The sequence below is a fragment of the Lagopus leucura genome, unplaced genomic scaffold (assembly GCF_019238085.1).
Source record: "Lagopus leucura isolate 7727_CA_CO unplaced genomic scaffold, USGS_WTPT01 Super-Scaffold_741, whole genome shotgun sequence".
Lineage (NCBI taxonomy): Eukaryota > Metazoa > Chordata > Aves > Galliformes > Phasianidae > Lagopus > Lagopus leucura.
Window position 1 is genome coordinate 723,628 of NW_024962256.1, and position 15,649 is coordinate 739,276.

General features: G+C 41.9%; 1 protein-coding gene across 9 annotated transcripts in view; it reads right to left on the bottom strand.

Moving 5' to 3' along the window:
• Positions 1-9,049: 9,049 nt before the first annotated feature.
• The window catches only part of SH3PXD2A (SH3 and PX domains 2A), a 231,211-nt gene continuing 224,611 nt past the window's right edge, over positions 9,050-15,649 (bottom strand). For all 9 annotated transcript variants that reach the window (XM_042863578.1, XM_042863576.1, XM_042863577.1 and 6 more), the window contains 3 exons: positions 14,770-14,819; positions 12,913-13,032; positions 9,050-12,781 (listed from right to left, as the gene is read on the bottom strand). In XM_042863578.1, coding sequence (XP_042719512.1) covers positions 10,889-12,781; positions 12,913-13,032; positions 14,770-14,819 — 2,063 coding nt within the window. In that variant the 3' untranslated portion in view covers positions 9,050-10,888. The remainder of the gene's footprint in view (positions 12,782-12,912; positions 13,033-14,769; positions 14,820-15,649) is intronic.

A 15,649-nucleotide genomic window follows, 5' to 3' on the forward strand; every position in this document is an offset into this window, starting at 1 on the left:
AACCTGTGCCGGTGCCCCACCACTCTCACTGTAAAAAAGCTCTTCACCTACACATCTGCTTCATGTAGCAGGAAACTTCTGCTTGTTATCTGGGGCCTCCAGCCTTCAAAGCCTGCAAGGTGTCAGCAAGCTTGACAACTGTGCAGTACTCAGACCTTACAGTGCCACGGTCAAGTTCTGCAGCATATGTGAAGGGGTTTGGAAGAACTCATCCCAACACGTTCAGCCACCCTTTTTGTGATAAACGGGCCACCCATGGAAAAAGAAATGCTTCTCTTCTTATTTTGGATCTGATGCCATATCACTCTCCAAAAAGAATATACTGAAATGTGTGTTAAGCCTTATGATCTTAACACAGACAGAGGGTCTTTGTGTTTGAGGACAGAGGTGAGCAGGCCATAAAGCTTTACAAATACAGCTACAAAATACAGCTGCAGCAGCAATTCAGAGCTAGAGGACAAATGGAGCTCCTTTATCCATTTAAGCCTGAGCTTAAATTTGCAATTTCACACACATCCAAAGTCATAAGTTTCTCTGGGAAACTTAAACTTTGTGGTTTGACAAAGAGAGTGGAATAATACAGTATTGAAAAGTTGAAAATAAAATAAACCAATCGGATCACAATTAAAAACGTCAAAAATTTATTTTCCTTAGGGCATAAGAGACAATGTAAACAAAATACAAAATTAAAAAAAATCACAAGTCAATTCTTACAGTCTGCAAACATTTGAAGATAGAGTACCCTTTCCCACTTCCCCAAAAACACTGCAAGCCTGCTCAAATGTTAACAAGCAACCATTCTGGACCCTGAAGGTCCAGGGAGTTTTGCCAAATCCCAAGCTGGGAATAAATCTCTCATGTAAGAAGGACACTGCATCTGTTTCATCAAACGCTTAAAAATAAAGTCTGAAAAAATATAAATATTACAGATGAAAATCAGATTTAGCACCACCTTTGGTCCAAGCAATCAATGAACTGGGAGATAACAGATACAGTCTGTTTAGCAAATCCCTTCTGCCTGAGTCTTTGAAGATGTCAGAGGTTCACATTGCAAGAACTTGTAATAAAGCTGAGGGAACAGCCCCCAAACTCCATCCCTCGTAACCTCCGTCAGTCCTGAGCATGCAGGAAGGTGAGCAGTACTGATTGCCCATTAGTAGATGCTGATCACCTCCAGGCTCTGATAAGTGCCTAAAGAGGGATGCTGGGATCTACTCACAGGCACAGCAATCTTGAGTTCTTGCTCTGTGTCTTCACATGCACAACTGCCTGAAACATTTTTCTCACTCTCTGTTGAGCAGACCCACGCAGAGTTCTCAGTTCTACACACAAAGACATTATTAAAATCCCACGCCAAAACATTTCGTTTTACTACGCTGCCTCAGCACATGGGAAAAACACACCAAACTTCCATTGCTTTACACTGTATTGCAGTTCTCTGAGCAAGTGCTTGGCCACAGCACATGGCTGTTGGGTAGCAATGGAAAAGAGGGCAGCTCTGAACCATTTCTGGACTGGGCACTAAAATCAATTCTGCAAGTCTGGATTATGGAGAAGGTAACACTTTGCACAACCGTGGTCCCCCCAGTGACAAATCTAGAGCAATGGCAACACTGTGCTATGATCTCACTTTTGACGAGATGTGCATCTGACAGAGATGTGCTTCTCCTGTCCCAGTCACAGGATCAGGCCCACAGTACCGTATCTATCAGCTAAAGACTCACAGGTCCTCAGAGGATCTGTGCTAAACCTCAGGGGACATTTCTACGGGATTGCTTGGCAAAAATGAGAACTACATCCTTGTGTTAGTCTGTAAAGGAGTTACTAATCTTTTCTACCTACAAATCTGACCTGCATTCAATCTACCAAGATTATGTGCAGACTCAGAGACTGGTCACAAAGAGGCCTTCTGTTTTGTGCCAGTTCAGACAGGGGCATTTTGTATGATAACTCATGCCACCAATGGCAAGAGATACTGCTGCATGAAAGATGTCATTTTCTGGCTTTCAGTTTTGACTGGAAGGCCAATATTTTCTATCATACACCAGATTTGCAGTTCTAGGAAAGCATCTCAAAGAGCCAAATACATTTGGGCCCTATCAGGAGCTCTTCACTGTACAAAATCATGTTGGTCATCAGCTCAAGTTCATTAAACAAAAACTGGGCACTCCGTGAGGCTGCAGTACTTTTTTCTGCTTATAGCTTCCTGTCTGCTGTAGGTACATTAATGGTTGATGCCATGAATGTCAAAACACCTGTCAGCTCTGAAAGAATCAATATTTGGACAGAAAGCTCAAACATCTGCACTACGACCAATATTCACTGCCTTCAACAGAGCTGGACCATGGGCCATAAGTAAATATGGTCCCAAGCTGTTACAACAAAAAGGGCTTCCTCCGACTCATTTTCTTTACCTCTTGGCTTAACTCACATCCCAGAACAAACGGAACGGACTCCCGCCTTATAAACTCTCTCCATATGAAAACAAAACAGTTCTCAGTTATTCCTTTTCCATATACACCACGACAGAAACCACAACAACTTCAGGACATTTTCCCAAGCAGAGCAGACAAAATGGTTCCCATGTTAAAAACAGCAACAAAAATAACAACCAAAAAAGCATCACCAACTTGACCACACACACACACTAAAACCAACCACACATTTCTCTGTCTCTGGTCACCAACATGCTCTCCCAAAACACCACAGAGTACATTCCCACCACCTATCCACTAGAAAATGGAGTGCTACACCAACACAAAAATGACAACAGCGTCTAATATTAAGAACATCAACAACTGAGGAAACCCACTGCAAACCTTGTTTAGATCAGACCTAGATTGATTTTGTCATCAAACATAAGTTTGGGACAGTAAAAACCGTAAGGCTTTCCATACCGTACGTGCTCTCCTAGGAGAGGGGAGCACAACCACTCGACAGATTCCAGCTTTCATTCAGCAACAGGTTTAGGCTCCATTAATTATCTACTGTTTCCAGAAATTGTTTGAGCTAATTAACAGTTTTAGAAGCAGCCACAGATATATGTGCCCAACAGAGATATCTGCATCTGAGCTTTGACCGAAGCAGCAATCAAGCTGCAGGCAAGACTTCTGATGTGAAAGTGATACCAACTCCTAACTGAGACATCTCATTGCTTTGATTCTCCCCAAACCAGGGAGCAAAGTAACTAATATCTTTGCCTGCAATTAAACGTGCAGTACAGCAACAGCACTGATGCAGCATGATGTGAGCCAGACAACAGAAATGCACTTACTCTGTGCACTGTTGACCCCATAACAGTCAGCCTATAATACAGAAAAGCCATTGTAATGCTCCATGCACTCTGCTTCCACAATACTCCATGTCTGAACCCACATGAGTAATGAGCAAACCCCTTCAGCAAGGGGGAAAAAAAAAAAAGTCTTCTACAGATTGGAAACAATTATAACATCCCCCCACTATGAAAATGTAAGACAGGCAATAGGTAACATTGGCTATTCACTGAAATCTCTCATATTTTTAAAGGTTTTTTTTTTTTTTTTTTAAATTCCCTTCTTATTTGCTCCAGTTTGTTAACGGCTATAGGCTAAGTTCCAGTGACTGCAGTATTTTCTCCTCTCCTGCTTCTATAGGACAGACAAGCCCAACCTGGATGCTCAGGGGATCCAGACTCAGAAAACAGTTTGATGCCCCCAAGGATGACAATGGGGTTTTGGCAATGCCATGCAATTCTCCTTCCCCTCTGCTTCTCCCCTCCACCAAACAGGACCGAGAAAGAAAGGTACAAAGTGCCTCTGGTACAGCAATCACGGGGCATGTGTTTCTCTTGCTTTGGGGGATCACTGACTTTAGGATACAGACTACCATCATCACAGAGTGTAAAACTCAACTTTTCTCAGTAATGAAAAATCCTAATGCAGAGCAGTGATGTATGAAAACCATCTATACAGAGAAAGCACCTGCAGTGTCAGACCAAATAATTTACGGCCTTATTAGAAACACTTTTTTCCCTTGTATTTTATCTTTTCCCACCCCTTCCCTGCCAATATAGTTGCCTTTCATTTCTTTCCAAATCATTGATACAGTTCCCATTAGTTTGATTCAGTAACAAACAGGAGTCTCAACTCAGGACAGCGGTGGTTTATGCTGACAAAAACAGGTCTGTAAAAATGCCAGTGTGAAGTTTTAAACCAAATTTATTTATTAAAGAAAACAAACAAACTAAAAAAAAAAACCTCAAACACAAAAGAAAACAAAAATTGCACTCTTCAACTAGAATCAACACTACCTCGATGCAAGAACAAACGAAGAACATTGGTGATGGGACCAGCCCAGCCATGACATTATAAAATGGGAGAAGCTACTTTGTTCTGCCTGTGCCATCGGGTCTGCACTCAGCTTTCACCCAGGGATCACTGCAGAGCCCCAGCCGTGGTGTAGGGACACCCCACACAGCTGACACCCCAATAAAGATATCCAAGGGGAAGTTCTGGGGAACTCTGGGTGCTCCGACTGGCTCTAAGATGAGGAGGAAAAGCAGCAACAGCAACCTACATTGCAACCCCAAGTCTGGGAGAGAACTCCGGATGCAGCCCTACATACAGTACTTCATCTGAAGCTACAGACAAACAACAGATGTGGTCACTGAGCAGCACAGAGAGACAGAAAAAGAAATAGAAGCACCAGGCACAGGTTAGCAGAGGCCATTGAAGAGTTCAAGCATGCAAACACATTCCCTACGCATTGCCACATCGGTGGTCCCTGCTTCTATCAAACAATTAAAAGCAAACGGGGAAAAAATAAACATTTGCTCTTGAACCATTAGTGCTGTTGGCAGCTACTGAACACTGAATTCACACACAACACTTTGCTACATGGATAAATAACATCAGATGTTGCCAGAGAAGGAGCTGCTAGTATTGGAAAGATACCTGCAAGACAGCAGCAAAGCTCCAGTGGGTCTCACAAAGCCGCACAACCTCCATGCAGCAGATGGTGCGTGGCAGCCCCAGCTCAGCACTCCCATGCCCCTTTAGGAGAATGGGCTGTGGTGAGTGCTCATGAAGGTTTCTGCCATTGTAACCCTACTGATGCTCCTGGACTTCTGGCTGGTTTGAACAAGAGCAAGTGAAAAAAATTGGGTTGGCTCCCCAAAACAAGATGAATCTGTAAAGCGTTAGTATCAATGACGGGATTTTGAAAAACATCTATTTCAATACAGCTGCAGAACTCTGTTCTCATTTGAATGCAAAGGTCTCTGGCAATAGCCAGGCCTTTTCACAAACTCAAGGGCAGCAGGACAAGAATTAAGCAGAAGGCTGAGGTACAGCTGCCCTCCAGGGACATCAAGTAGAGCTTCAGGAGCAACACTCCCCAGAGCTCAAAGAACCCAATGCTTGTCTTTCACATTACTTTTGGATCTCATTAAAACAGTCCAGTTTTTCAAAGAGAGGTTTTGCTGTTACCTGGATAGTGACATTACTCTGGACAGGTGGAAATTCTCCATCCATTCAAATAGGATTTTTTATTTTTATTTTTATTTTTTGAAGAGCAGAGTTTCTGCTCAGCTTTACTTTGGAACTGAATGATCATCCTTTGCAAGCCAGGAACTAGGATTTCAAAAATCAGATTAGTTGTGAAATTCTGCAGGTGAGAAGTAACCTGGATAAAATGGGGACTTTCTTCTTTATTGTTAACCTAAGGAAAAAAGAAAAAAATGAGGACATATAGAAATACATTTCCACAGCTCTCAGAATAAATACAAATAACAGTACAGTATCAAAACATGGGACAGCACCAGCAGAAGTATTTTCTTAAGTTATTGATTCTGAAGCAAAAGAGGACAACCACCAGCAGAGACAAACCAGAAGGCAGTATCATGCAAGGATGACATACAGAGTACTTAAAGCATAGCTCAGAAGTCCTGTATTAATAAGGACATTAATGCACACCCTATACAAAAACCTGGCAACATGCTGCATAATCCTTACACTTTTAGTACCAGGTGATGCTCTCTGTGACAAGCAGCCATTCCAAGACCAACAGCCCCAGCTATCCATCCCTACCGACCCAAGGGTCCCGTTTTTATCCACCTGCCCCCTCCCCTGCATCTCCTGTTCCCATAAGAGTGCATGAATAGAGAATTGCAAACATTTCACACTGCACGTTCCACTCCAAGTCCTGGATGAGGGGCCTGTTTATTCGATGAATATTGCACTTATCCACTCACTGGATTTGATTTTTTTTTTTTTTTCCTCAAGAATGCAGAGTATTTGGGAAAAAAAATAGAAAAAAATAGTAGGATACAACACAGGAAAATATGAGTTATTAACAAGCTAGCTATGAAGATCTAAAATTAAATAGTACTAGTTCTATTCTGTTAATACTAGGAATATGAAAATAATGAATGCTTTACCAAATTCCCTTGTTTTTCATATAAGATAAAAGCAGTAACTTTCTTTTTAACTGAGGAAAGCAATGAATATATATTACAATAAAATACGATTCATTAAGATCTGAAAGTGATGGAAACAGTCATATAATGCCTTCGTCAAACTATAGCATCGCAATGGAAAGAGCCTTTGGAGTGCATCCACAAGGGCCACATCCATGTTTTAGCTGTACCAGTGCATGTGAAAATCCATTTTTAGGAGTCAAACCATGAGCCAATTTCAATCTGTGAAGTTACTGAGCATGTGCTGTTTCTGTACAGTGATTCAATATCCTGGCACATGTCCATTGCATCTTTTATCTTGGAAAGTTTGGCTTGCAAAGGACTGGTACATATGGCTGCACCTACCCACTGCAAGACATGAGAGAAGAATTAACAGGGACTGCCTTCCATGGGGAAGAGCAGCCAACAAAACCATATTACTGCTATTACAAGAAAGTGGGATGAACTGGGAGACAGAGGAAAACAGCAATTAAATCTTTCAGGCATTATATAAACCTCAATAACGAACTCAGAAGTGCTCATTATTATTAAAGTTGCAGTATACAGCAAGATGCAATTTTCACATTCTCAAATTTTGTTCTATGGTATTGGGCTTGGGGTTCTCTGTTGGTTCCAATTCAAGGCTTTTGGGACAGCGGGGGCAGTGACAGCAGCCACCTCTCCCCCAGATGAGGGCTCCCTTCTGCTGCAATCGGCATCGCCGGGGCCCCACTTCCTCTTCTGTCCGGTTCAAGAACAGAAAGAGGGAGATTTAAACAGTACTACTGATTTCTGCATTGAGTGCCCACTGAGGTGTATGTTATGTTTAAATATTGCTCTTAATCCAGTGTCAGTTCTGACAAATTTAGTAAATAAAGCTTAAGGCGACATGAACGTTTCAGAGGAGAGCTCGAACATTTCTGCACTGCACCGTCCTTCGAGTCCCCCCCTTCCAGGTTTGCCCTGCAGTCAGGGCAGTTCTCTGATGGACTTCAGGGCCTTTCCCTTTGTTTCACAGCTAATGAAGAAAATGGCTTGCAATTTTTGGAAACTAGCTGCTTGCCAATGGAAAAAAAATTAAAAATTGACCTGCTATCTTTCAGTTGCAAGAATAAAAAAATAACAAAAAATAAATCACCTGTGATGACAGCAAGAGGAGAGGACAAAGAAAAGAAAGTAACAGTATTTTCGGGGGCAGCTGGGGTATGGTATTTGCTTTAGAAGTGTCCTTCAGAAGTACAGCATCAAATAAAAGGAAGCCCAAACCAGAGCCTTCCCACTGGGTGCGAAGCCCAGTGTGTGAGGCAGCAGCCCTCACTCATTGCTGACAACAAGCAGCTGATCTGCACTCATCCCTTCTGCGGAAGGGCAGGGGGCAGTCACAACAGCACTGGCTTTGCAGCCTCATCTATAGGCTCTGGCTTTCCTCAGCCTTCACAAAGCTTTCAAGATGGGATAAAGCAGCAATTGGGCCAGTGTGTGCATTGGGCTGATGCTTGAGAAAAGCCTGATAATACAGGCACCACCCATCCATGCCATTCAGCATCATGCAAGGCACGTGGCACCAAACATCACAAATAGCCACAAAAAGCAGCTTTTCCTTCTCAAATCCTACAAGGACTGCTGCAGCTCAGAGATACTCCGGGCTCAACTTTGGCTGGATGTAAGTGTGACTATCTGTTGCAGCCTGGGCTTTCCTATCTGAGCTGTATGCTACTCTCCTCTCCCTGGGCGGGGGGCTCACATCACTCTGCACCATACTTGAAGAATTCAGTGGCTCAATGCAGAAGATCTGGGAGCTGTGCTTCTACTTCCCCCCAAAGAGACGACTTGGTGGGAATGTCTCTAAACAACGTTAGAATATTTTAAATAATAAGTTAATTCTTAATAAATATGTGCTTCAAGAAAATGATAATTATATACTGCACCTTTAAATAATGCACTTAGTTCTCTGCATTGGCTTCCATTTTGGTTTCTTTTATTGTTAAAGTGCATTAATTCAAAATAATGAACCACTTCCGCATCATTATTGTTAAAATAAATCATAACATTAATACAAGTCACTAAGTCACTACTATTAGTACTGCAATCTAGCAGATAACTCTATGTATTGCTCTATTTAATACTGTCCAGCAGAAGAATATAATACTTCTATTGTAATCTCACAACATCTCCAACAGCCTTTTACAGCTGCGACCATATTAGTACAACTAAAAATGGGGAGAAGTATGAGACTGGGCCACAATGCCTCAGATACACATCCAGTAAGATGAAGCCAACTGGATACATACATATATATTATATAGTAAGATGTAAGGTACAAAGAGGGTCCTGCACACTGATACAAGCTGTTGTGCAGATACACCTCCTCCTGCCACCACAACTGAAAGGGATCCCAAACACCCACCCCTCCCTGCCTGGATTCTGAGAGCCCCTCAAAACACAGCACTGCTTGTAGCCTGTTGTGGCACTTCGATGTTATTTCGGCCACCTAAAGGATATCAGACAGGTTAGCTGTAGGCAACTCTCTCAATATTACCATAGCAATTAAAAGCCCCACCCTCCTCCCTCCCCCCCCCCAAAAAAAGTTAAGAATAAAGACAAGAACAACGTATAAATGGTATAATTTTTTTTTGGCAGAGAAACATCCCCCGTAACACACAATACTGTTGTGCTATTTTACTCAGACCCTCGAACCCAGCTATTTTTAAGTCTTTGTAACCTTTACCTTCCAAGCCAAATCGTATGAAGCTCTGGTGGAAAAAAAAGGGCATGGATCATCTTGTGTAAACCAGTAGTGAAATAGTTTGCCTCTTCCCTCTTAAAACAGACACAAGACTACCTATTATTTAAAAGAATTAGATTTTGATTTAGAGTGATTAACAGAACCATTTTAAAAATAAAAAAAAATAAGCAAGGCTTTCTCAAGTACAGTAGGGATTTGGCCAATGATGTTTACAGTACAAGAGTTGGCTACCTCAAGAATAACTTCATATTCCAAAGCCTTCTGCAGTGGATGCCTCTTCTATTTCACACAACGCCATCTTCATCAGGTGCCACGTTTCAAAGCATGAGTTAAAAAAAACAAACAGAAATGGAACTAGAAGAGGCAGCTTCCTGGTTAATGTGTTTTAGACTTAATTGCTTTGATATTAAATCCCTGAGCCTGAAAAGCCCAGGCACACTTTCCAGTACAAATGTACTTCTTGGATTCAAGTGGGAACAGAAACACATATTTGGCTCCTACTTCAGTTTTAAGTCTCTTTTGGTAAACCAAGATAAAAAAAACCAAAGAACAAAAACAAAAACAAAAAAAAACCCAGAATGCACAGAAAAGAAACAAAACACGGAAAAACAATTCCCCAAAAATATACAAATTAAGGATGTGCAGACCGAGTTTGATGGCTTTTTTTCCCCCTCGTTGTAAACACTGATGTTGCAGAAGGTTACAGCTATTTGTAACTAATACCTCTATGGGCCCTGCTAGCAGACAGTATGCTTGGATTTGGACCAGACTGCTAGAAAAGCAGAAGCAACACATTTGACAGCCATGTCTTCAGTGTTCTTAAGGGACTTCTGTACATTTTGATTTTATGACAAGTTTTGAGAAACTCAGTTCTGTAAATAGACTCAACCAGGATCTCCTGGCAGAAGTCAGGCACAGAACTAAATAGGGAGCCTACAAAGTAATAAACGTGCTTAAGCATGGGGTTTGTAGGTTTGTCTTTACAAGCACCAGTAGGCATTGCTGCCCTAGAACACCTGATATCAACTCAAAGAAGGAGACAGGAAGAAAGGAAACAAGGAGCCCTCCAACCAACACCACCTGATCGCCATTCTGGGTGAATTAGCAGAAAGAACAACACACAGATGAAGTCAGAGACCAAATCTCTCCACAATGAAAAGGCTCCAACTCTGGACCAAACAACTGTTGAGAAGAAAAAAAAAAAAAAAAAAAAGCTTCTCCAAAGGATTTGAGTCCCTTTGTGTTTCAGAAAATTCCATTTGCTTCTCACTGCAAGTTGTAGAAATGCATCCGAAACTCTTGGGTATTCCACATACGGACAAGAACGAGGAGAAAAGGGAGCCAAGATTGTAAAAGAGTTTGGCACAGAACTCCCCAAGTTGAGATGCATGTGTATTTCTCTCATGAAAGGCACACACTTGGTTTCCTACCAATAACGGGAAAGATGGGATGTCATACCCTGTTACACATATAAGATTATTAACAACTTCACAAAAAGGCAGTTGACTGCTGCATCTTCATAGTTGCTTACAACATGTTAACCCCACAAACCTCTCCAGAACATGGCAGATTTGTCCTCAGCATAGACTCCTTCGTCCCTTTGTACAAACTGGGGCACATGGGAAAGGTCTTTGTGTATAGCAGTTATTTTTTTCCACATGTACACAGCAGGAACAGTATAAATTAGGGAGGTTAAAGATATTGCAATACTAGTTCTTTTTCTCCAAATAATTTGAGGGCACCCAGCCCTTGAATGGCTTCACACCATTCATGATCTGGCAGTACCACCAGCCATTTGGGTTCCTTTCAAGGACCTCCATGCAGACACCTTCTTGAAATCCCGCAGTCTCCTCATCCCCTTCATAGTCTGCAATCGAAACATAGATGTCCTTGAGGTTGTTATGGATGAACTGGGATTTTTCAATGGGCTTTGGCCTGACAGTAGACACGGGGATCCCATTCCTCTGGCTGGGGAGGTTGGAGGTGGGCTCTGAACCCTCGGAGCCCGACCTCTCAGGCTGCTTTCCCTTTGCATCACCTGGCTGTGACCGTGCATTACTGAAGGAGGAATTGCGACGCACATTTCTAAGATGGTCTGTGGCTGTTAAAGACTCATTTCTGCGCAAGGAGCACGACAAGTTGTTATCCTTAGGTGGTGGGGAGACAAACACTGACTGAGGCCGGACAGCAAGCTGCCTCACACCATTCCGCATTTTTACAGGTCCTGATGTTTTTGAAAATCCACCTGGAGGTTTGCTTGGGATGGGTGGTGTTGCACGTTTGCTCTGGTTGATGGTGTTCAAAGCCTGAACCCTCTTCTCTATCTTCTCTAAGCTGTTTGATTTATTTTCATTTTTCCTGTTCCTGGTGAATGAGGCATCGGTCTCCACTGATGTGGTTTCTTGCTGGTTATCAGGGAGAGCCAAGTAATGGGAAGGAGCCCAGCCTTCCATATCTCCATATTTCAGGTACCACCACCCACTGGCTTGCTTTTCAAGCACTTCCACTTCCACTCCTGCTGGGAAGCAAATTTCAGAATCCTGTACCTTCTGGTATGAGTCAGTGGTCACATAGAAACACCTGGAATCATTTTCCTGCTCAGTTTTGGCTGGATGGCTAGAACAGAAAATGCCACGGGAAGGAACTGTAATGAGGTCAGCTGAGCCCCTCCTCACATGGTCATCGTGGTTTTCAGAAGCTGTGTGTGGTGGGCTTTCAGACTCTTCACTTCTCGAACCTTTAAGTCCACCTCTGAGTTGCCCAGTTGGCCTCAGCTGACGCCTTAAAGTGCTGATATCCATCTTTTCTTGACTCTGAGAATCTGCCTTGTTCAGGAATGGTTTGGGCCTAACAATTGGTTTTGCTCTAATTGAAGGACTCTGCCCAGGCTCTTTCTTCATGCCTGTTCTTGGCACGCTACGTAAGCCAACATCTGAAGCTGATCTTGGTTTTGTCTCCTCACTCCTAGAATAGTGACATTTTCCAATCTCGGGCTGGATGTCTTTTTCCATCTTGGGCTTCATGAACGATGATTTAGGAGAGAGAGAACATGGTGAGTTCCTTCGAATCAAAGAAAGAGAAGAGCTTTTCTGAGAATCAGAGTCTCCACTAGATTCCTTATTGGACAAAGAATCTTCCACATAACGCCTGAACCCCTCATTCTCATAAATGGTCTCTTCTTCATTAGCAATATCCTCTGAAGACTCTCCTACTTTGAACTTTGCTTTCTGAAGTGATGACACAGGAGAGGGCTTGAGGGGCTGAAACAGTCGTTTCTCAGGAGTGCCCTCTTCACGATGACTTTCATTTACTTCACACTCTGAATCAAAGCCAAAGGCAGGCACATCATACTCAGGTTCTTCATATTTCACCTTGTGGGGAGAGTCCTGGGTATTCTCTGAAGAAACCATTCCAGTTGTTCCTTCTTCAGAGTCTTTAGGTTTACTGGGTGGTGCTGGGGGAGGAACTTTTGGGCGGGTTAAAGTACTTGTTCTTCTATTTAAATTTGGCTTCTTCCTCTTGTCAATGTAAGATGCTGGAGCCCATCCTTCCTTCTCTCCAATCTGCACATACCACCAGCCACCAGAATTCTTTTCTATAACCTATGAGACGATAAGGAACACATTACTTAGACAAAAATCTCTATGAATTACTTTTCGCTCCTTCCATTTCAATCCTGTCCCCTACAACAGCCAAGCATTATTTTTCCACTGTTCGCACTGTTAAGGCTCACCTCTGCCTTTTGTCCACCGCGAAAGCTTATCCCATCAGAGATACACGACTGGAACTCTGCAATGGTGTAGTATTCCACTTCCACAGAGGGTGGCTCTGGTGGTTTGGGCAACTGAAAACCCTATGGCAAACAGGAAGTTTCGTTCAGTTAAACCATAGAAACAGCAGGCTGAACAGCAGTATGAACAAGAAATTGCCTTCTCAGACATTCTATTCACTGAACTCTTTCTTCTTCCTGTGCAACTTCCTAAAGAGATGGGATGCAAGAGAGAAGGCTTTCTAAATATGCACTGTCAATAACATTTTTGCTAGCTACTGCAAGTGTGATAATCTTTACCTGAACAGTAAAACATTTTACTGATGGGGCATAAACTGTGAGCTGCCATACCAGTCACAGTCACCCCATTTACTCTGGGGCTTTGTCCAGTAACACTCCATTCTGGATGACTTGTCACAACTGCAGAAAAATGCATTGCAACATGCCTATTCTGCATGTCATGCAAATTCTGCCTATTGCCAAATATACTACTATAAAAATGTAATGTAATTATTGCTTTTAATATGCTGCTGGATTGTAATTCTTCAATGACATGACCAAATGGATATCTTCAACAAGAAAGGAGAGCTTTGCTCAGCTGAAGTGATAAAAGAAGGGGAAGAACCTCACTATAGAACAAAAAGATTCCTGTTTCTCTCCATAACAGTCCCAGAACAATACCAACATCCAAATGTCAACAGAACCCACATTTAAATTTTACAATGGCTCGATGAGAAACAAGACACTGATATTTATGGCTATTATAGTAGCATATCAGACTTCTCTAAAAGCTATATGCTTTTACATTAAGCTATCGCATTTTAGAAGGTATATTCACCCGGTTGCTTGAGAGGCATCTCAAGTAACACAAACTGACCAATAAAAGCTATAGCAAAGATTGAATACTATGCATTGTCAGTCTACAAAGAAGTTACTACTGTGACTTCTGTGCGATAGATTACTTCAGATGTGAACTACCCAGATGATGGTCCAAATGTCATAAATTGTTTCAAAATTCCACACTCCCAGCTTTGAAAATAAAGGATCATAGAAGGTCTTACTCCTGCAGCACGCACCCTTTCATAAGATCCCAAGTCATTTTAAACATATACAACAGTGAAGCTCAGCCACCTCAGAGATGGGAGCAATGGAAGGAGGAAAGACACTCCCAGGTGTTACGACAAGTCATCTATCATTTCAGGTCAAAAGACAGAGTCCTTGAAAAAAATATTCAGAAGAACTTTAAAACTTCTAAGTCAGCCAAACGGGCTTTAATGCACATTCACAGGACACAGTGGATTTACAACGTTCTCCCTGCTTAAAACTTTTATTTTCCTGTGAAAATACTCATACCACCAATTCTTCATATGGTTGAAGGGTTGGTATGAAACTGCTGGGTCAGATCAGTTAGAGTTCTACATACTCATTTGTGAAGGCTTCTGAAATCTAACTCCCAATAACTGTCTCACGTCCAACACGACTTTCTCCTCCTCAAAATACCTTTTCAGTAGGACTGAAAGCGACTATTTTCTAGGTTCAGACATAACATGGCATCAAAATATTCTGATATGGGACTGCAAATTAAGAACAGTTCAACATTTTCAAAAATTTTCAAGATGTTGCCCTAACTAAAGAAAACAAATCTCCCAATTAACATTAGGGTATCTATGTCTGTTCAACAATAAAATGAACAGTCATGAAAATAAAGGATGTCTCTGATATGCCCCACTGCACCACACTTAGTACAATTGTAGGAAGCCTAATGAAGTACCCACACTCCTCCTACCCCACTGCTACTATATATTGTAAAACAATACAAACCAGACTGGATTCTCTTCGTGGGGGTGGCCTTGTTCTTAAATTTGGAGAACCTAAGCAGGAAAGATGAGGGGAAATTTTCTTTAACTTGTTAGATACTGCTAAACACATTCTTCAGCAGCTCTCCTCTGTTACAATTATTAGAAATCAATATTTGAAATATTTAAGCAACCTCTGTGAAACAAGGCAGGAAACCACGAGGATATATTAGAAATACTAAGGTAACTTTGCTATTCATCTCAGCTAGGCTAGCAAATTTAGAAGGAAATCACTGCCAGAAAGTAGTGGATTGTATTTTCTGCTGGAACTGACCAGGCCATTGGAGACAAGCCAGCAAAGAACTGGCCTAATATCTAGCTTTCCCCCCAGCAGTAAAAATAATCCACTCTATTAGTAACATTTATATTATCCTTTCTCAAAGTATCTTACCATTCCCTGCCCAGATGAGTGTTAGCATCTGCATTTTGCCGATGAAGCAGTACAAACATTATAGCAGCTTGATCCCAGGAAAAAAGCAAAACAAATGCAAGATAAGATGTACATGGTCTCCTTGATTTGAACGCACCATCACATCATCTGCATTACCACAGCTGAGGGGCAGCACATTTTATGGTGCATAGAAGAGGGAAAAAAACCTTTTCCTGAAATAAAATGTTAAGTCTCCACATAGAGGCTAAAATAAACAAGCATTAGCCAGTCTTTATACAAAGTCAAATTTTATCACTATTAAAAAATGACCGTAACTTGGAGTTCCTGCAAATCTACAGACAAGTGCAAAGATGTACACAGCAGGCTCAGCTGTAAGGGCAGCATATGCTGGACCTAAGCTGACCTTAAGTAACACCAGCCCTGAAAGATAGAAAACAATTCATTGCAAATTGGA